Raw genomic sequence first — 22,401 nt, forward strand, 5'->3', positions numbered from 1 at the left:
TTACACACACACAAATGTACATAATTTTTTTGTTTTAAAGGTGCTTTGCAACAATGACGCTTTACAATTAAACAATAAAAATAAATTTCTCCTGTCCTGTGGTTTGCTTCTGAAGAAGAGCTGTGTTTTGGTCTTTGTTAAACATTACGATAGCAGAATTAGACAACAATTAGACGGTTTTAAAACCGACAATTAATTTTTTTGTGTTTATAAAATGTATACATAATAAGCTGCACTGTCTGTATCATGTAGAAATACTGTACGTGTTGGAAAGAAAAATATTTCATGAGGTTCAAACCTCTATTTCATGTCTCAAGCTTTTCCACTAAATACACTACATACTTAAATAACACATTGCATAGCTTGTAACAGTGCAACACTGACACTTGCTGTCTGTTTACATTTTGCAAGAAATGTATCCTGTATTTCTTGTAAAAAAAAATAAATACAGAATATTTACAGACAGTGTGAAAGATTGCGGTATTAGTACCACATAAAAAGCTTATCTTTTTTAATTTAATAGAGAAATGACTCACTAAAGAAAAATAATGAACAAAAATTAATGCCATACCAAACTTTAATAATGTTCCTATGACAACATCAGTAAGAACAAGGCAGAATCAGAGAAACAGTTTCAGTGTGTGAGAAAATTGAAGGCTAGCGTAACACCATAGAGCAGCAGTAGTGCACATACATTAGCCAAAATTTGCACATAACAGGATTCATTATATTGCACCAATATGCTCTCAGGCAGTGTATGTATATGGATACTTATAATTCAAATTTCTTTTTCTCTGTGTTCAGAACTTTGTTTCTCTAAGGATAATTTAAGCAGCATTAGAGATACACAGCAGGTTGTCAATAATATAAAACATCCACTGGTATGGTATAGATATCGGTGTTTAAGGCTGTTTTTATATATATATATATAAAAAAAAAAACTTTGCTACAGTAAAAACAAAATGCATTTTCTCAGGTAGGTTTTACAACATTTGGATAAAAGTATATTAGAAACAGATACATAATCGTCCTCTAAATTTCAGTGTAAATATAGTTTTGCATTAGAAAATTAATGAAATGTTTATGGGCCCAGGCACTCACTGAAATGGTGTTTAAGCTTTATAGGAATTTCGATATTACCATGATTGTAGTCAACACCTAATTTATGTAAAACACATCCAAGATCACAAAAAGCCTGTTTTAGTGCTTTGTTACAACTTTTGTTATAGGCAAGTTATAAAGTTACGATGAGTTCCTTTATACCAAATAGTGGGAACCGATTATTTCTTAGCTCTGATATACTGTCGCATTACAAAGTATTTGCTTGGCGAATGCTTGTGTGAAAAAAACTCACTAGTCTCAGATACAGTCTATTAGTAGTAGTCTACACTTTCCAGGAGATGAAAATAAATATAAACATGTAGCAACTCTTAAATAATTACAGTCAAATAAATTCCAGTGTTTAGAAACCTCTTGCTTTAAGTAGTCTCATGGGAACAGCAGAATTTCCATCACATAAGGCACAGTAGATCCCATTTGGCATTTGGCGAGTCTGTGCTCCAACATGCATCTTTCTTAAACGCAGAGAAACTCTATTGAATGTAACAATCCCTGAAATATTGATCTTACCCTAAAATGTAAATTAATTCTTACTCCAGCATTCAGATCTCATTTTTATGTTGGATAATTGTAAATCTGAAAATAGTAAATAGCATTAATGCTTTAAAAAAATAACCCTTTTGGCAGTATGAACCATTCAGGGAAAGCCATCTTGCTATGTTTGCTTGTTCCAAATAAGTAATGCCTGTCTCAAAATTCATGGTTTTGTCTAAGAAACAATAAGTGAACTATGCTGCCTATTTTATTTTCAACTATGTATATATGTTACCCAAATGAGTCTGAGGTCCAAGAAGGTATGAAAGTAAAATAGTGACAGGTGAAAACTTATTTTGTAACTGGTTAGATGCCAAACTGCAGGGGCTTCTCTGTTTTAGCTTGCAGGCAGCAAGATGTGCTGCTTTTTAATAGTAAGTTCTAGCTTTAAGTTGGAATGACAAAATAATTTACAACAATTTCTTCAATAACAGTTTGACTCTACATGCCTTCTGAGTGATCAGTTCCGTTTCCAGTTCCATGAACAGACCAAGTATAGTTTTACTCTGTGTGCCTTTTTACAATCCCTGGTCCTAGGACACCATCACAGATTATAAAGTTATTTTAGGTGCAAGATGATGGAATGGCAATAAAAAAAAAAAAAAAGATCCATTCAGTAGTAAATCAAAAACATGGTGATACCGCACATTGGTCCTTTCTGTGTCACAGGTCTTCTCACTGTGGGGAAAATATTTTGAAATGTGGAAGATAGGTGTGGGGGTTTTTTTTGGGTGGGGCAATGAGCCAACAGTTCATCATCTGTCTCCTTTTAAATCTCCATTCATGTCACTTGTTTTCAAAAATCTGAAAATCCTTAAGATCAGCAGCTTTTTTGTGCTTACTGCATTGAAAAAGTTGCATTTAACCATCTAATGGTCTTCACAACTTTTTATAAGACATAGCGTATATTGGTTTATCCTTGTGTTCGAGCCTTCTCCTAAAACATCCTTGTTGGGACAGGGGTGTTAGGAGGGGTGAGCAACATTGTGGGCCATCCAGTTAACTTTAGTGGTCCAGCTCTCTCTAAGAGCTTCATCAAACTTCTGCCGGAACTGTTTCAGTGCCTCTTCATCAGTTTTACCTAGCGCAAGAGAGTCCTGTAACACACACACACAGACACAGACACAGAGACATGCACACAAATAAATGACTATAAAACAATCAGTAAGCCATTTTACTTTATTTATGAGAAAGGTCAGAGAAAAATGGTCTTGTTTGCTTGGATTTTTAGTGTGCAGTTTTGAGCTTTTTTTTTTTTTTTTAGGATTTGAGGCTAAAGTGGTCACAGGCACAGATATAGTCCTATATAGATATTCTCAACATAAAGAAACATGTGACTAGGTGTTTAACAGTATACCTTTAAGTACTGAATGTCTTTGACCGAGGTGAGTTCTGGTAACCCGGAAGTCAGCATCAGGGCAAAGAGTGTGATGAACAGATTTCCATTCCTTCTCAGAATCAGATAAGCATCCTCACAGTACTGCCTAAAACTACAAACAGACAACAAAGTAAGTAAAGTAAAAAGTAAGAGACATGATGACTGTGACCACGCAAGATTTAATAAAACAAAATAATAATAAAAAAAAATAATAAAGACGAGTAAATAAAATGCTGTTCATGACTTGCCTGCCAAATTTCTCAGTGTTACCAGTTTTGCCCTGCTGAATGACGTGAATAAAGTCATGCGTGAGAATGAATGGAACACGCTCTCTCTTGATTCCAAACTTTGATTTAAAGTTCCCCAAGATATGACCAAAGTCTATATGAAAGAGCTGACACACACAAACAAAAATGCCTTTGTGATTAATAAGCATTTAAAGATCTTTTATACTCCAGAGACTTTTCTGCTACTCACCTGCCCTGTGCTTCGGACCATGATATTGTCACTATGACGATCACCGATGCCCAGAACATAGGTGGCGACGCAATAACCAGCACATGACAGTGTGAACTCCTCGATGGCTTTCTCCAGAGCCTCACTACAAAAACAAAAAATACATAGATTTTACATCATATATATATATGTATACACACAAACAAATTGAACAGACATAACTTATAAAGACTGATCAGACTGTCCATGCTGAATACTGTTCAACAAATCTGCCTAAAAAGGAGCAATGAACATTAAAAAAAAACAAAAAAAAAAACAACACAGAACAATGAAAGAAGGTTGTCTGGTCTAATGAAACATGTTTTGGATTGCGGAATGCATGTACCTAATGTCACATGTAAGTTTTCATTGTGTTGACTTGGCCTCCAAATTCCCCATATCAAGCATCTGAAGGATGTGCTGGACAAGTCTAATCCACAAATGCCACACTTTAACTTAAAGGATTTGTGAGATCTGCTGCTAATGTTTTGGTGTAAGGTACCACAGCACAACTTCAGAGGTCTTGCCTCGATGCATCAGAGCTGTTTTGCCAGTAAAAAAAGGACTTAAACAATATAGACAGGTGGTTTTAGTAATGGCTGATGTGAGTATATTTTTTTGTAATAACCTGTATCAAATGTGTGGAGGTTACGTAGTGTTTGTGTGACCAAAACAAAAGCTGTGCTTTAGAATGTGACAAAATCAGCTGAGCAAAATTTAAACCGTATCTACATCTCAAAAAGCTGCTGAAAATGTTCGTAAACTAGCCCAAAATATTTATGCCAAAATGTACTGCTACTGGAAACAAGCTCACCATGGCCCCCATTTCTACTTTGTTGTTGAAAAAATAATCCGATTATCCACTTTTCCACTGCTTTTTCTAATTGTTTTGATATTAATAGCAGCCAGCATTCTGGCATACTGGTTGTGAAAAACGTGTGCATTTTTAATCCTCTGCAGCATATCCTGATTTAAGTTAAACCTAATTTCCAGAGGAGGGAGCGTGAACTTGATTTATGGTAAATGTTTGTACTAGACCTCATGTAATATAAAATATTGTATGCTTATTGTATATGTTACATTTAACAAAAATAACTAAATTACCACTACACGGTGCAGGTATGGGTTTGCTTGTCAGGGATGTCTTACCCAGGGTTTTTGTCCTTGAGCCAGCTGAGCAGAGCATCTTTGTTGAAGGCTGCAGCTGCTGCCATATTGCTGCTATTTTTTTGAATGTTGGCGATGGTGTCAGCCGAGGATACAACTTCGATCAGCCCTGTGCGATCTCCTGTTGCCAGGCAACCATAAGGCACAATTCTGTAAGTGAAACCAAAGTCTGAAGGTTATTTCCAAATAAATTATTATTAATAAAAAATTTATAAATCAAGAAAATGACCATGCCAAGTTAATACTTGTTTAGGTTAATTAATGGATGAAACAAAAACAAAAACTTCCTTAAAATCTGGCCAACTCTTTCAAATCTTTTTTTATTTGAATGTTTATTTTGGAGAATGATTAGGTGTGTCTGTTTGCCTGCAGTAAATCCTAGTTTTAGGTTTTTAAGATGTTTAGTTTATTTCAATTTTACCAATTAGGCCTATTTACTTGTTCAGATACTGAAGGGAAATAACATTACCCATGTTGTAGATTTCAATGCATTTTTATGTGCGATTGTATTAATTGTAAAACAAAAAGGACATGTAAACAGTAAAAAGAAAAAAAAAAAAAAGATTTTGAAAAGAAGAGCACATCAAAGTTAATGGAGGCCAATATGATGGCCACTGACATTTGTCACATTGCTTTGGAAAGGAATCAGAATATATATATATCTGTTATCACACAAATGAGGATGGGTTCCCTGATTGAATCTGGTTCCTCTCAAGGTGTCTTCCTATGCCATATCAGGGAGTTTTTCCTTGCCACTGTCGCAGTCGCCCTTGGCTTGAAGACATTTCATTCATCATTCATTCATCTTATTATTATCCAGACACAATTTTTTCCAAAGATTTGCTTTTTAAAAATAAAGTTAAACGTCCCAGTGCTATTATGCTCTAATATCACCATTTGTGAAATGTCTCATCCAAACAGATTACCTGGACAGAGCTAACCGTTGTAAAAATTGTGTTATCGCAGCATTTACATCTTGCATGGAATATACAACATACCATCTGTAAAATTTTTTGTTGTATTCAGTTTTTTAAGTAATTCTGTATTTTCCTTAAAGAAATGATATGTTGTATACACAATACCTGAGGTCAAGGTTTGCTTCCTTCCACAGCATATCCATTAACCTTAGGATCTGCAAAGTCAGCATGTCCTGTCTGAGATCTGAAAGTCAAAATCAATTCATTTCTTAAGTTGCCATTACCTGACATTTGATGCACTTGACAATAATTATTTATGCCTCTGCCCCTCTCATCAACATTCATCTCCACCTCTCTTCCTCTTTATCCATATCCTTCCCTCTTCACGGTCTCTCACCATCTCCATTCTTGAAGATGATTCCCAGCGTGTCTCCTACCAGCAGCTTGTTATGGTAAACAATCCACAGGGGCTTCATTTTAGAGTCCATGTACCTGCACTTCTCCACACTAAATATAATAAAGAAAATGAGAGATTTGTTTCAGGTTCTTAAGATATGCTCACTGGCCACTTTAATTTGAACACCTATACCTCAGCTCATTCATAAAATCATCTAGTTAGCCAATTATGTTGCAGCTGTGCAACACAAGAAATCATGTAGATTTGGAAGGCCACTGAAGAACACTGAGGTCGTATTCAGGGTATCAGTTTAAGAGGACTTTCAGAAGATGGGTAAAATGAGGGGATGCACAGGGTCAGGAACAATACCCAAACAGGAAACATTCGCAACACCATTACAGCCTTGACTATTGACTGTTAATGCCAAATTCTAAATTTACTATCTGTGTCTTAGAAGAAATCAAGGTTCATGAGACCAGACTATGTTTTTCCCAGTCTTCAGTCATTGTGTTAACATTTTAACAATGTGCACAGTGCAGCCTTAAAACTGTCACTCAATTTTCAGATTTAACAATTTTCTGTTGCAACATTTTAAGCAAATTCTGGAGACTGTTGTGTGTTAAAATCCCAGTAGATTAGCAGTTATAAAAATACTAAAACCATCCTGTCACCACAAATACTGTAATGCCCAGGTCAAACTCACAGAGATCACACTGTACCCATTTAAATAGTTGACCCGTATAATCTGCATGATTTTATGCATTGTATTGCTGCCACACAAGAGTCTGATTACATAGATGCATGATAGAGCAGGCACACAGGCGTTCCTAATGAAGTGTAAATGAAAAGCCATCTTACTTGACATCAGCAAGCAAAATCTGGGGGTTCAGTGGTGAGTGAAGGTCTGAGAGAATCTCAATGAAACCCGTCTGTCTAAGGCACTTCATCATGGCGTCCCTCAGCTGAGCCTCCTTCGTTTTATTCTTTGCTTTAATTGTGCCCAGTTTGATCAACTCATTCACAGTTTTTAGCTTACTGAGAGCCTCGACCTGCATTCAAAAAGACGCAGAAAGTCCTTATAACATTTGTCTTGTTTTTTGATTTTTTTCTATTTCAGAGTTTGTATTCAATAAATTTAATTAAAACACATGTAAATAAGAAAAACAAAAGGCAGAAGTCAGTGTTGCAGGACATATAATCTGTTGTTATTAAATAAAATGATGGCAGGTGTACTTTATCAGTGGGTATACTTTATCAAAAAACAGATTTTATTAAGTTTTACAGATTTTAAACCAACCTAAATCTGTTACAAATCTATCCAGTAATACAGCTGGTTCTACATTACAGACGACGTAACAAATCAATTCAGTTATATGTCGTATACTAAGATATTTCCTCTTCTTTTTTTTTTTTAAGCGGACATTAATAAATTGCCACACTGACTCCACACTTTGGAGTGTTGCATCACTGTTAAATGACATGCCATTGACACATGCATACACCAACCTTAAAACACAGTGAGCACAAATTAGTTTTAAAACTTGTATGTGACAGAAGCCATGCACACATTTTTCGCGATAACACTGTATCATACCATACTGTATAATACTATTTTGACTAAAAATCTACAAGCTGTATCAACCAGTCAACCATATCTTAATAGATTTATCTTAATTTCCTACAATGTTAAATTTCCTTTAACATTAGATGCTGCCTTTCTGAACTTTATTCCATTTACTGCAGTAAAGCAATCAGGGCAAACTTTAACCCAGTTCTTGTGCCACAGGAACTGCTCATTTGGGAATATAGTAAGGCAATTCCCGACAGGAAAAACAAACAAAGAAAAGCATTCTGCAATACTTCAATATTCTGCAACACACACTGACCAATTTCTGTGTTGTACATTCATAAAGTTGAAATGTGCGTTTGTTAATTATTACCATGGAACAGGTTGACCAAAATAGTCTCTCGACATACTCTTATTCTTCTGAATATGTTAAATATTTAAGTATTGCAGTCTATTAATGGTGTTATTAAGACCCAGCTGAGATTGTATACCCATACAGCTTTCCTTTAAATTAGTACTATTAGATTAATTAAAAAAATATAGACCCACTGTATATCCACCATGTCCATAAAATAATGTTTAATAATGATACAATAATGTTCTATTGCCTTATCAAGTCAATTAAATTAAATGTAATGATTTACAGGTTGGGTCATTATATTCTATTTCAACCTTTATACCTGTTTTTTAAGCACTTCAATGTGGGGGATGCTGCCTCTGCAGTATGCCTCCAGTATCAGGGCAAACTGCACAGATACTGCTGGCATGTGGATCTCTGACCTGAGAACGCACAAACAAACCATACAAGACATAAGTGAGTCCCTAAGCTTGGGAAATGGATTCGAGGGAAAGTGTAAATAGATGTTAAAATATATATATATATATATATATATATATATATATTATATATTAATCTACTGTCATTACATTTTATAGTCAAAACCCTAAAACTATGGCTTACACCACCAAAGTAATATAGTACTAAGCTGCACAACACCTACAATGTAGTGATATAAGGAAGTTAATAAAATATTAATGTTTACGCATGAACACACCTGAGATGCCAGAAGAGGAAATGTCCAATTTTACGATTACCCTGAGCACGCTGCAGTAAAAACTGGGTAAGGGCACAGTCATAATATGGTTCATAGCGCAACACCTGCACTAGCTGCAGCAAATACTGCAGCAGCTCTTCATCACTGATTCAAGAGAGAGAAAAAGGGAAACAGATACGTCAGATCCAGTTAGGTATCATGATACAACAACCAGCCAGGGATGGGAAAGACATCATATAAAGCCAGCAGGCTACATCTTTGTGTTGATCCCTTACCTCATATCTTGCAGACACCTGACTGCGTACTCTCGGACATACTGATCCGGATAGTTAAAATCCAGCAGTTCTAAAGCATCTCGAGGATTTATTTTAGGCCAAATCTGCAACAATGCCTGCAACTACAGAAAAGCCCAGAGCAAGAGAAATAGAAAAAACATTTATTCCTAAGAAAGATGGAGAAAGTCATTTGTGTTTGTACTGATTTATTTATATACCTGTGCCATGTCTTCATGTTTGTTCCATTTGACAGACAGTAGCAGTTTAGGGAGGGACTGTGGAAAATTCTCTCTGCAGTCATAGCGTAGTGTCCAAATCAGATCCTTTTCATTTTCACAGAGTTGTGACAGTGGGTCCCTTTCCATGATCTCTTTCAACTCGGTGTAGAACTTTTTCCCTCCTCGTCCCTGCACAAAGACCAATCTGTTGTAGCTGACACGTGCATTTTTATACACCACTGATGAAAAATGTTTAGGTCATGCTTGGTTACACTACCCTTATCTAACTGCAAAGGTATTATATATTAAAAAATAATAATAATTTATTAATCTGATCCGAGAAAACAAGTGACATGTTTCCAATTATTTTGAAAAGAACGAGAGCAGAGAGTGGAAGAGCAGCAGCAACATAAATCTATTTGCTAGCAAGTACATTCCTTGGTATTGATGATACCTGGAAACCTTTTAGTGCTTTTTCAGGCATTTGAGCCAGTTTATAACTGACCCACTCTTAAAGAGTTAGTGAGAAGAGCAGCACAATATGCTCTCCTTTGTATTCTGTTTGAGCACCAGACTTTATCAGTCTTTAGTTTTGGCATTAAATAAAGCCAGTTTAGAATACGAAACACAAACCAGTAACAGGATGAGGGTGGAGACAAAAAAAACATGAACTAAAAGTAAAACAAAAGCTTACAAAGCCCTTGCCATAAAAAAAGAACAATGCAAAGAGGGAAGTGTGCGATTTACCAGTGGTACAACCTGTAAGCCATTTTCCATAGCAAAATCGATTGTACACATTTAAACAAGGGCAGGTTATGGATTTAGAGACACTGGGGCTTAGTCAGGCAATTAAAGTCACATGCCAAGGGTAGCAAAATAAAAAAAAATTCTGCAACTTCAAAAGACTAAGTCACAATAATTCAGACAATGAAGTCTGTCTCATCTTGATTCTGTAACATGCAAATAAAGCATTCAAATCTGCATCATACCATTACAAATAGTAAGTGACTACATCATTTGTGTCATATAACACCAACTAGCAGTTCAGGCACTTACAGGAAAGAGATTAATCCATGTGGACGTGGAAGGGCAAGCTTAACGGCACAGCATGCCTTTAAAGGAAATGGCTTTTCTTTATTGTAATGTCATTTGCAATAGCATAAACGTAAAATTCTAAAATCTTATATTATGTATCTTCATTTCAGCAAATATTCTTTTATCATGTCTGATCATCTCATATTCAACAGTCACCTCAGAAAGTGGTGAAAAGCAAGGTTAATTCTTTTATTTTGCTACACACTGAAGACTTTTGGTTTTGCGATCAAAAGATGTGACTGACTGGTGTTTGTTTGCTTAGGTGTGGCTTCTTGCACTGACTGTTTAAACAATTAATTGCTCTGAATTTTGACTGAAGTGCTGTTAGGACAGTAATTGTTAAAAAGGATAAACTAACTTTAAGTCCTGAGAGCTATCTACAGGGGACAAGCAAGACCCTCTTAAGCTGGAAAAGGGAGAATCAATTCATCAAAGCCTTTGCCCCAAAACATAAAGCCTAGCCAATACTACAATTCAGAATGTTCAGTAAATTAAAGAAACCAACAACTACACACTAACAGGATAGACAAGTAATAAAAACAGCAGTTGATGACAAATATTGAGAAAGCTGTGAGGAAAAACAATACTGGATTGCAGAAGCTTGGAAAAATCTTCATCTTCGGCTGTTCCCTTTCAAGTGTCGCTACAGCAAATCATCTGACTCCATCTAAACTTATCCTCATCGTTCTCTTCTCCTAACTAACTTCATGTCTTCTCTCACTGCATCCATCTCCTCGTTGGGTTTTCTTTAGGCCTCCTGCCTGGCAGTTCCTACCCCAGCATCCTTCTACCGATATATTTACAATCTCTCCTCTGAACATGTCCAAACCACCTCAATCTGGCCTCTCTGACTTTATCTCCAAAACATCAAGCACGGCGCATGATGAACTCATTCTTGATCCTTTCCATCCTTGTCACTCCCAAAGAGAACCTCAAGATCTTCATCTCTGCTACCTCCCACTTATTTCTTCAGTGCCACTGTCTATGAGCCGCAGAGCATCGTTTGTCTTAAACAACTTTCCTTTTATTGATACTCTGATACTCTTTTATCGCCCAACACACCCAACACTTTTCTACACCTGTTCCAACCTGCCGACACCAACTTTGACCCTAAGTACTTAAAGTTCTGCACCTCGCTACAAAGCACAATGTCATCTGCAAAAATTATAGTCCGTGGAGAATTCTATCCAACATGATTGGTTAATTAAATATCTGCAAAACGTAAAGATGTTCCTATTAAATTGGTTAGTGAGTGAGTGTGTGAATGAGTTTGTGTGTGTGTACACATACCATTGACATAGAGTCACTGGATCCAGCGATATCAGCAGCTTTCTCCAGGATCTAAAACAAATCAAATTCAAATTTTATTTGTCACATACACAGTCATACACAGTCATACACAGTACGAAATGTAGTGAAATGCCTATACGACTGTTATTGACCCTGAAAGAGAATTAAAGTTTACAAATAAGAAATAAATATAAATAAAAGAAATACGATAGAAAATTAAATAGAAAAATTAAATTAAACTAGGAAAAATTGAACTAAAAATAAAAATAGAAATATGATGTACATAAAAATAGAAATATACTGTACAAATTGAAATATACTGTACTGTGAAATATACTGTACAAATTGAAATATACTGTACTGGGTGTGCAAATATGCATAGAACAAAGTGTCTTTGTGCAAAGGTTATTAAAGTGTCTTTGTGCACTGGTCCAGGATGTAAACGTAAACATGTAGTGTAGTTGTGAAGGTAGGTGTGCAAAGTTATTAAAGTGTCTAAACATAAAGTAACAAGTTTACCCAATGATAACAAGATATTGCATTATATAACATACAATAATCTGTGAAAATACCTTGTCAAATGGAGGAAATGAGGGGGGATGGGCTGTGAATTCTGGAAGGCGAATATGTAATGCTGTTGCATTCTCGGTGTAAGGATTTGTCTGGACCGTTCCAATAGGGTTTAACATCTCCTCCAGCTCATCTGTGATGTACACAAACCAGACTGATCCATATTTTTTCATTTTTATACAGTCATTAATAATACAGTAGAGTGCAATTCTACCCAAATATCATAATTCCAAATACAGACTTACTGCTGAAAATATTAAATTTGTATCTACATTTAATCAACTTTTTACATATCCTTTTAAATGAGATACATTAACAGACATGATGTGAATGTGAGCATGTGGCTTTTTTTACCCGGAAAGGAGGACCAGGTATGCAAGATGATATCACCAGTTTTAAGCTGTCCTCTGTAGTCAAACACCATCATGTTCACCCATGCTATTGGGTAATGCTGAAGACATGCAAGACATAAAATAATTAAAAACAAATATTTGTTTCATATTTTGCTTCCGATTTGCTACTTGGTTAATGCAAGTGTTGCTCTTACCACTTTTCCTGCTTTTCGAATCGTCTGATATTTGTTCATTTGCATGTTCTTGGTTGATTTTTGCTTTTTTACTTTGTCCATGACAGCATAGATGGCAAAACAGAGGCGAGCCATGCGTGGCAGGTCACAAGCAGAAATATCAAACTCGAGTGTCTTGTTCCAGATGTGCTCAGAGCGACCACTGGTCTCATTACTGACAGCTGGCTTACATAGGAGCTCTGTACCATGGAATAAGCCTGCACGAACTTGCACCTAAAAGGAGGGATCAAGCCCCATGCATGACCGGGATGTATCTGGGACAGAACGCAGTAGATATCTTTTTCTTTAAAAAAGTTGTAAGCCTTACCTTTGCTGTCTCTTCTGCATTGACCTTAATGCCCTTTACTAAAGTGATTTTAAAGAGAGACTGGATGTCCCAAATGCTCATATGCAACGTCTGCCAAGAGACAACGATAATTAGGAGAAAAATTATTATTAAGCGAAACAACCGTAAATACAGATGCATAACTCACTATTTGGAATTGACCATAGATGACACTTTTGTAAAACATCTTAAAGGAGTTGTTTAGAGATATCTAAAGTATTTTTTGACCATGTTCACTTATCACAGGTAATTATTCAGTTCGTTAATGTGCATGCATTGTATTTTACATACTGATATGAAATTAGCACTTTAAGGAATAAATATCATCCTTATTGTGCCTAAGAAACAGTGGCCATCTGTGATATTTGTTGGTAATTTTTACTGTCAAGTGTGTTAGAAAGCTGATAATGATAAAAGCTTAAATTTACTTACTGATGGTCCTCTCCTTTTAGGGGGCAGGGGTAAAGGGGGATTTGATGACTTTCGTGCGAGTACAGCTTCAATACTGCTGATCTCATGTTCAAACATGGTCTTCACCATATCACAATGCACTAATGTCAGATGTGGATTTTCCTGTGACAGTATGCATGATCTAATATACTGCAAAGAAAAAAAAAAAAAAAAAAAGAGGAGAGATGAAATGCATAAAGTATTTAATGCACAGGTCACATTATCAGGTTGGTTATTTAGTTATGGATATGTATATGAATATAGGTTGGTTATTTGGTAATAAATTGTAAATAATCAAGAAGGAATAAATATGAATATGAAATACCATATAAAAAAATCTTCATATGAATATATTCCTGTATATAAATTCAAAACTAAATAATCTAAGCACATAAGCAGTTTTGTGACAAACCCTTAAAATAAATCTCCATTTGTTAAACTTGTACTAGTTATACGTTGTAAAAACAGTATATAATGGCTACAGTATGTTGACAGTATTTTTTCATCATTATTCTTTTTTTTAAGGTGTCCTTAAATTTAGCCTTTTATGACACCTTACTGGCCTTCAATACTAGAATTACAAGAAACAAAAAATAAGCCAACCATTTTGGATGAGAGAGTAAAGCCAAAAGTATCTGGAGAAAACTTAAAAGGACAACCAACAACAACAAAAAAGGTTGTTGTTTCCAACAACAAGGAAGTTCCAACATTGATGGCATGGTATGTGCAGAAGTAGTCCCGGGCATAAAAGGTTTTGTCAGTTCTTTACATTTTTAAAAGTTGTCACGTTATTTGAAGTTCTTTCTAATAGCTGGAAAGATGTTCTTTGTAATCAATCAAAATATGCTACTTCGATTCAAATATTAATCTGTCATGATTTCAACTCAGGACAGGTCAAGAATTTCCATAGCTCTAATAAGAACCACTCTGGTCCTGCTATAAACCACTTCTGCCCTGACAATTATGTGGCATGACAAGCTGAATGCTAAAACAATTCCCAACCAATATAGCACTGGCTAACTGTGTGGTTGCATTTCAAGTCGACTATGCAAGATGGTGGAATGTATATTACAATTAAATATGGAGGATGAAGCAGTTTCAGAGTTAGCTCTTAACTCTTCCTGAAGTTCTTGGTCAAGAAAAACTATTTAAAGGGGGTTCAAATAAAATAATAGTCCTTGACATTTAATTTGAGTAGTAGATACTTTGTAACAATGTAAATAAATTGTGACAGTTTAAAGAAAATGAATGACAATTTACAACTGTTTGTAGAGGTGTGCTAGGTGATTGGTAAGTTCATCTTAACATTTTGTAGGTTAATCTGAGGTCATTAGGACACATGACGTCACAGTCAGGCGACCAAAAATCAGCAAGAATTTCAATAAAAGGACAGTTTGGAACAAATGAGCAAATAGTTTGGAAATGTGGGTAAGCCCCTAGCTTCATGATCAAGTCAAGCTCTCCTAACTGTGTGACTGGTTCCAAAAGCATTGTAGTTTTCATAACTTAAGATCAAACTGCCCTGAAGATTTGAGGCTTACTGCTCTTAACTGACCTTAAGGCTTAAAATCATACATGCATTATTCACATGGCATCCTACATTTAACTAACCATCCTATTTTGTTACCTTATAATCTATGCAGCAAGTGTGATGAAGGGGTAAGGGAAGAGTTTATTTAGTCACTTACTCTGTAAGATACAAGTGGGTGGTCTCCAAACAAGAACTCCAGCTTGTCACTGACTCTGAGTACATAGTTACCAACACGGTCTTCATCTTCTCCCAAACCATGAGTAGTCAGCCATTTTCTGAGTGCTTGGTTCATTAATTCAGGTACAGTACAGCTCAAAGGCACTTTTAAGCTTGTTGTGTCCTGGTTAGAGGGGACAAGAGAAAGTGGAAGAACGTGAATTAAAAAGAATATTAAGCAATGACTAGAATAATATTAGGGATTCCCCAGTGAACATCTCTATGAATTTCACAGTATCTATACGTGCACATCTATTGGTGTACCTGTGATTGGTTGTAGTGCATGGTGATCTTGATAAAGCCCTCGTTCCTATCACATAACGCATCAACTGGTCCCACCTCTAGTTGGGGAGAGAAGCAGCTCTGAAGCCATTCTGCCCATGACATCATGTGCACTGACTGCATTTTCTCTTCACTAATTCGCTGCATTTTGCTACGAAAATCTTTTACTTCCTGGTCCTGCAAAGCATCCAGTTCATGAAGCCCTGCAAGAGATGAAAGACACTCAATACCTGCTTCTAACAAAAAGTCAATGTTAAATGATAAATTCTTTATTTTATACATTTGTGATTTAATATGATTTATTATGTTATGTTAATAAATATTATGTTTATGTTATTATATTAAAATAAAAAATATGACTTACTTAAATTATTTTCCAGATGAGTTACATAAAGTTATTTTTTTATTATCTGTTCAAGTTATTCTTAGCCATTAAATTATGAACCCTCTCCCTATCTATTAAGCAGCTTACTTTGCCAACTTAATTTTCAAGATTACAGGAAATAAAATTGGTGACAAACCATTATGGGAGTATAGATAAGTTTGTATCTTTGCCTGCAACCTTTAACTCAAAGATTTTGCGTTTAATAAATGAAGAACAATATACTTATTCAACTAATGAATGACTTTTTGATGTCAGAAATGTGCATGCATATCTGCTTGCATAACGTGCATTTCGGAGTCAGTACTAAAGCATTAATTTGGACATTTGGGTCAATATTACGTTTTTAGGGCATGTGTGCTTTAATTAGTTTTTTACCTTTTCCAATAAGCACCCCAATCTTGGAGTCAAGCAGGCGTTCAGCACGGCCACAGTTGCGAGTAATGAGCCTGAGTACAGGCAAAAATGGTCGAACATCACACAAACGTCTGCTTTCATCCTCCAGCTCCTCATGAACTGCAGCTTGGTTCACACACTCGAATATGTGACCATCCATTTCCCCAAGTAGGGAGAAAAGAGGATAAACCTGTGCCTGCTTCCATAGCATCTACAAAATAATAATAATAAAAATAATATTATATAAAAAGCTGACCTAAACTGAAACAACAAAGGCTGTGTAGTGTTCTAAAAACTATTATAATACCAATTGGTGGAATTAGTACAGAATGATAAGAACTGTAGTTGAATGACAGCCATCAGCATCCCCATTTTATGCATTCAGATTTGAACATAAATTCAAACATAAGCCTGTTTTATGCATGTCGAAAGAGGAAAATTAATCAATGTGCGAATTCTGCACATTGGTTCATTCAGTATTTTAGCAATTTCATAAAAATGTAAATCTTGTTCAAATTTATTATTTTGATCCAGACTCCCTCTGCCCTCCGGACCTGTCTGACCCATCCTGGTGCCCTGCTTCTGGCTGAAGATCTCGTCACATGGATGCCCCGTGTGTCTCTCTGGGATGCGTCTGGTGTCTGGGAATGATTCTCTCTACCTAGAAAATGGTTCTGGCCATGACTGGTGTTGGCAACTGTTTCTCTGGGGACTTGACAGTTCGATAGTTCATGACTGGAACTTCTTTCAAGTCTACCTGGGTCTTCAATAACTACCTGGACTCCATATTAACATCAATTAACATCAGCTATTATAGCTGAACTGCCTCCCACCCTACACACTGTATAAATGCAGATCATTTACTGCTTTCTGTTTTACCCAAATGAGGATGGGTTCCCTGTTGAGTCTGGTTCCTCTCAAGGTTTCTTCCTATTACCATCTCAGGGAGTTTTTCCTTGCCACTGTCGCCCTCGGCTTGCTCACCAGGGACAAACTGACCATTTTGATTCATACAAATTCACATTTCATACAAACTTAAATAATTCTTTTAACTATGTAAAGCTGCTTTGCGGCAATGAAAATTGCTAAAAGCGCTATACAAATAAAATTGAATTGAACTGAATTGAATTATTAATGGGAATTTTTACAATAGTCCAAACTTGACCTAAAATATACTAAACAATGTTGCTAATACTTTAGTGCAATCTTTAAAACAAACAAATAAAAAGACATAGTTCATAGAGGGGCAAGGTCAAGAAGATTTTGTAATTTGATAGCATGGCCGGATGCACTGTTTCCTCTTTGATCATCACTTCTTCAGGAAATGACACATTCATTATATCTTTTGTAACCAGTCTCTAAGGTCTGTGCAACAATCACTGCACCATGATGTAAAACCTACATGCTCACTTTTCATAAAACACACTTCACATCACAAAAAATAAAAAATAAATCTAAATATGCTGTACAATGTGGTTCAGTGTATCAGCACTAATTCTTTGTTAAACAATGACTTGGAGAAAGAGGTGTTAGCCTACCCAGCATTTATGTTTTGCTTTTTCCATACATAATATTGTGAGGTCATTGACAAATAAGGATGTAGATGTGCAAAATTTAAAACGAACATGATCAAGCATACATTTGGCCATTCTTGAAACAAATGGAATGTGGTGTACACATACTGTATATTTACATAAAACAATGCAACCATGTGCATTTACCACAATATTGATGAATATGATCATGTAGTGCAATCATGATTCATTCCCCATATTAGCACTACAAGTAACATTTGTATAAAAACACACATACATTAGTGAATAATTTATATTTATTTGCCTGAAATCTCCATTCATGAACCATTAACAATATTGTTTCTTTTAGAATCTTTTTCTTTTTTTGGTTCTTTTCAAGGATAGAGGTGTAAAGAACTTTAGTCATAATTTTCCCCAGCCTGGATGCCAAACACTGTTTCTCTATCTGTAAAATCTCTGTCTGTTTTGAGACATCACTTCAACACTACATGAACAGTCAGGTCCATAAGTACTTGCACAGTAAAAGAGTACAAAATCACAAACAGCCATCATAGATGGTAATTGAACCACTTGAAGTTTAGATAACGCACTACATTTTTAAATTCATACGCAAAATCTTTCATAGTACAGTATATTATGCATCATATACATGGACTTGCATGTAAATACATGCACACAATTTATAATTCATACATTTGTATATACATACGGAAACAGCGTTACACCACATGACATGTTCTATTATTGTGTCCCTATCCAAATAATAATAATAATCATAATAATCTTTTTAAAATGTTCTTTTGTTGATGCTCACTTTTTCAAATTAAACAATTCAAATTAAACACTTCATTTGTGAACTATGAAAAAAAATATAAGTGCATTATATCAATATATCAGTGCTCATGATATTTTGACTCCTGTAATAAATAAAAAATAGCTGGGTAGCCGGGTAGGACCCGTTTTTCTCATGGTATGGGTTCCAAGAGGTTTTGTAAACATTTCTTTGAGATAACTGCTCACAAATCTGCTATTATGTGATGCATTCATGCTGTGAATCTCCTGTTATGCCACACCTCGAAGTTGTTCTACCAGATTCAGATGTAGTGAATGGTAGGCCACAAAAATACAGTGAGCTCACTGATTTGCTTTTGGAACCATTTTGAGATGTTCTGGGCTATTGTGACTTTCCACTTGTAGGCAGAAACTGATGTACATTGTCACAATCTGAATATTGTTGTTGACTTTTAAACATTACTTGATCGGTCCAAAGTGTGCCAAGAATGTACCAGGTCCATGCAAACTCTTTTGATGGTAAACACATCAACTGTATGTTAAAGCAAAAACTGAAGGTCATCAGACTTTTTCCAAATTTCAACTGTCTAGTTTCACTGAGCCTACATCTCGAAACCTATTTTTGCCTGCCAGGAGTGGAAGTCTGTTTGTTGCAGCCCATCTACCTCAAGTTTTAGAGAAGCCCATCGGCTTAACTTGGTTAAAAAGACTATTGATTTGAGCTACTCTTGCCTTCTTCTCTCAAATAAGTTTGGCCATTCTGGTATAACTACTTTCAACAAAAAGATGTTCACACCAGCTGAACAGCCATTCAACATTTATTTATTTATTTATTTATTTATTTATTTATTTATTTATACACAAACCATTCTGTATAAATTCTAAGGGTTAATTAGCATAAAATTCCATGAGACCAGCAGTTTCTGCAATACTCAGCCCCTCTGACACCAACAAGGATGCCATGGTCAACATCAGTGGGATCACATTCTGGATTCAAGAAACACTTAATGCCTAAATTCAGCCAGTGGATGCAGGACATCCTTAGCGCCGGTCCCAAGGGGTAAAATTGAAAAGTTAAATCAGGAAGGACATCCGGCATAAAACCTGCTATATGCAGATGGTCTACTATGGTGTCTGCTTGACTGGAGCAGCCAGGAAAACAACTGAAAATCTAATGATGGTTCATGCATGAACTGCTGCCACTGACTGCATGAGCAAGTAGATATATGAGTGTATATTGCTTACCAGTCTCTCCACCCCCAAAAAAGAAATCTTCCACAGAAAACATATTAAACTAATAATATTACAGAAAGTTTGACACTGAAGTACAAGATTAGAAGATAAGATCATAAGATATGATCACAGACCTACACTTACACAGGCATAGAAGAAACAGTTCTTCTATAAAAGAGCTGAATGGGCAAAGACATAAAATAATTCTGCATTGTAACCCAAGTGAGAAAATCATTTAAAATACTACTCACCTGCTTGATTTGTTGAATGGTGCTCTCTCTGGGAACATCCATCTGAATGTAGATTCCAGTGGGCAACAGGAAATCCACAGCCACCTGACTGTTTCCATCCAGTACCGGGTCTGCCCACACATCCAGCTGATCCGTCATGGCAGGAGGCATGGCAGAGAGCACACCACAACCAAACCATGGGACCCTAAATACAAAATAACAAAACAATAAGGACCAACCACACAGACATAAATTCACTTTTGTATATTTTGTCATACATGAGCACTAACTGTGCAGTACATCTCATAAGCAATATAATGCATGACAACCTTCAAAAAACATTTCTCATGAGGGCTATCATTTCTGATCATCTTATATTTATCTGTTTAGATCAACTTGTGTTTATCAATGTGCATCAACAAGAAATACTGACCAGCTACTTAATAAATTTTATAACTAAATTTGTATCGAGTATCACAGTAGCACAGTACGCTTCCTGTTTTGACGCAGAGCTTCAGGTGATCACAACTAAGCCAGTTTTTTCTCTTTCTTGTGCTGCGGAATTGTGGGTATACATCCGTGCACACGTGTATTGTTTACTATAACACTGTAACCAAGTGTGTGCGCATAACACGTGTCTTATTTTGTGTTTCTAAGCGTGTGTATACAGAGCAAAAAGCAAAAAAAAAAGCTAATTAGAAAGGTTATAGATCACTTTTCTCTTGTTGTTTCAGCCTGCTGTTAAGTGTGTGTGCGTATCATTGGCCACACGCACGCACACATGCACCCTCCTCCTCCCGCCTTCACACCCCCTCACACACTTCAGCTCGCCTTCACACCCCCTCACACACTTCAGCTCGCCCTTCACACCCCGCCTTCACACCCCCATAGTCATTAGCAATGTTCCTTGCAAATTCTTCCGATAAAATAGTCTTTCCTTTAATGTGTGTGTGAGAAACTTAGATAAGAGAGGAGAAAGGTTTATTGTGTAAGATTAGAAGAGGGAAAAGGGAGAGGCTGATTCCTCCTCTCCTCTTAATTTAGCTTCACACACACAAACGGAAACACTTTGTCGGGATTTATTTTTTTTATTTTTTTTAAGGTAAAATACTGGTTAATTTGTTTTATTTTTACTTTATATTTTGTATTAATTATTTTTATGTATTTTCTTTTTTTGGCTGTGGAACAAATCATTTGAGTTTCCATTATTTCTTATTGGAAAATTTGCTTCGATTTACGAGTGTTTTAAAATACAAGCCTGCTTCCAGAATGAATTATGCTCATAATCCAAGGTTCCACCATATATTAGACATAGTCATATAACTAAACACAGGAAAATGTGATAGCTTGACTTAAATTTTATGAATAAATAAATGAATAAATAAAATAGGGAAATTATTTTCAAAATAATACGTTGCACTGAAGTAAATAGCCTGAACACCATGCATCATTTCAGCATTCACAAATGAAAACACTTTCATAACAGTTTCATTTTTGCCATTCCACTGAACTGTACCGATCTGGTTTCACATCTTGTTATTATTAAACTCAAACAGCTGAAGAATGAAAGAAGTATGCAGCCTTTTAATATAAAAGTTACAGTGCAAGTACAGTGCAGTTGCTACAGTAATTAATGCAGAACTGTTGATGGGGTTTTATTTAAAATATTAACCCTGACCAGCATGCCTAAAACAACCTTAAGCTAAAAGTTGATGGCTAAATAAGAGCCATACAAATTAACAAAACGGAAAACAAAATAAATTCAAAACCAAATTAACAAATCCGAGAACAAAATAACAAAAACAAAACAAAACCCAAACAAAATAAATTAGTTGGGTTTTGTTATTTTGTTTTCAAATTAGTTATTTTGTTCTCCGTTTTGTTAATTTGGTTTTGAATTTGTTATTTTGTTTTCGGTTTTGTTTTTGTTATTTTGTTTTTCAATTTATTTTTTTTCTGTTTTGTTAACTTGTTTTGCACTTCACGGCCACCGTATTAAAGACTACATACTTACTGTATAACTAATAAAACATCAGATCCCACAATAAGAGACTTTTAATGTTTCAGTTGTGCTGTTATAAGAAGCATGTGCTTAAATGAACAATGAGACCAGTGACAATTTGGAATATGAACAGTTGTACAGTCTGGAATATCACAGGAAGAAAAACAATAGGAAAAAAAGCTATACCAGGAAGCGATTAAAATATCTAGTTAATTAATTAGTTAATGTTAGTTACTTAGCTGGGCAATCATTATATACACCAACCAGCCATATCATTAAAACTAAAGGTGAATTAAATAACATTAATTATCTCAAAACCGAGGCTCCCTGATGGCACATGAGGAATGCCTGTCAGATCCATTTC

General features: G+C 35.6%; 1 protein-coding gene across 1 annotated transcript in view; it reads right to left on the reverse strand.

Annotated features, from left to right (window-relative positions):
- Positions 1 to 559: 559 nt before the first annotated feature.
- The window catches only part of pik3cb (phosphatidylinositol-4,5-bisphosphate 3-kinase, catalytic subunit beta), a 32,464-nt gene continuing 10,622 nt past the window's right edge, over positions 560 to 22,401 (reverse strand). Inside the window, exons 2-23 of the mRNA XM_053486591.1 lie at positions 20,057 to 20,240; positions 16,228 to 16,456; positions 15,450 to 15,670; positions 15,127 to 15,309; positions 13,421 to 13,588; positions 12,971 to 13,060; positions 12,625 to 12,876; positions 12,432 to 12,528; positions 12,080 to 12,210; positions 11,508 to 11,558; positions 9,123 to 9,311; positions 8,905 to 9,026; positions 8,630 to 8,773; positions 8,255 to 8,354; positions 6,866 to 7,056; positions 6,008 to 6,117; positions 5,776 to 5,854; positions 4,676 to 4,843; positions 3,509 to 3,632; positions 3,280 to 3,425; positions 3,011 to 3,143; positions 560 to 2,750 (exon numbers count right to left, since the gene is read on the reverse strand). Coding sequence (XP_053342566.1) covers positions 2,619 to 2,750; positions 3,011 to 3,143; positions 3,280 to 3,425; positions 3,509 to 3,632; positions 4,676 to 4,843; positions 5,776 to 5,854; positions 6,008 to 6,117; positions 6,866 to 7,056; positions 8,255 to 8,354; positions 8,630 to 8,773; positions 8,905 to 9,026; positions 9,123 to 9,311; positions 11,508 to 11,558; positions 12,080 to 12,210; positions 12,432 to 12,528; positions 12,625 to 12,876; positions 12,971 to 13,060; positions 13,421 to 13,588; positions 15,127 to 15,309; positions 15,450 to 15,670; positions 16,228 to 16,456; positions 20,057 to 20,206 — 3,210 coding nt within the window. The 5' untranslated portion in view covers positions 20,207 to 20,240 and the 3' untranslated portion in view covers positions 560 to 2,618. The remainder of the gene's footprint in view (positions 2,751 to 3,010; positions 3,144 to 3,279; positions 3,426 to 3,508; positions 3,633 to 4,675; positions 4,844 to 5,775; positions 5,855 to 6,007; positions 6,118 to 6,865; positions 7,057 to 8,254; positions 8,355 to 8,629; positions 8,774 to 8,904; positions 9,027 to 9,122; positions 9,312 to 11,507; positions 11,559 to 12,079; positions 12,211 to 12,431; positions 12,529 to 12,624; positions 12,877 to 12,970; positions 13,061 to 13,420; positions 13,589 to 15,126; positions 15,310 to 15,449; positions 15,671 to 16,227; positions 16,457 to 20,056; positions 20,241 to 22,401) is intronic.

Source organism: Clarias gariepinus, chromosome 25, assembly GCF_024256425.1.
Source record: "Clarias gariepinus isolate MV-2021 ecotype Netherlands chromosome 25, CGAR_prim_01v2, whole genome shotgun sequence".
Taxonomy (NCBI): domain Eukaryota; kingdom Metazoa; phylum Chordata; class Actinopteri; order Siluriformes; family Clariidae; genus Clarias; species Clarias gariepinus.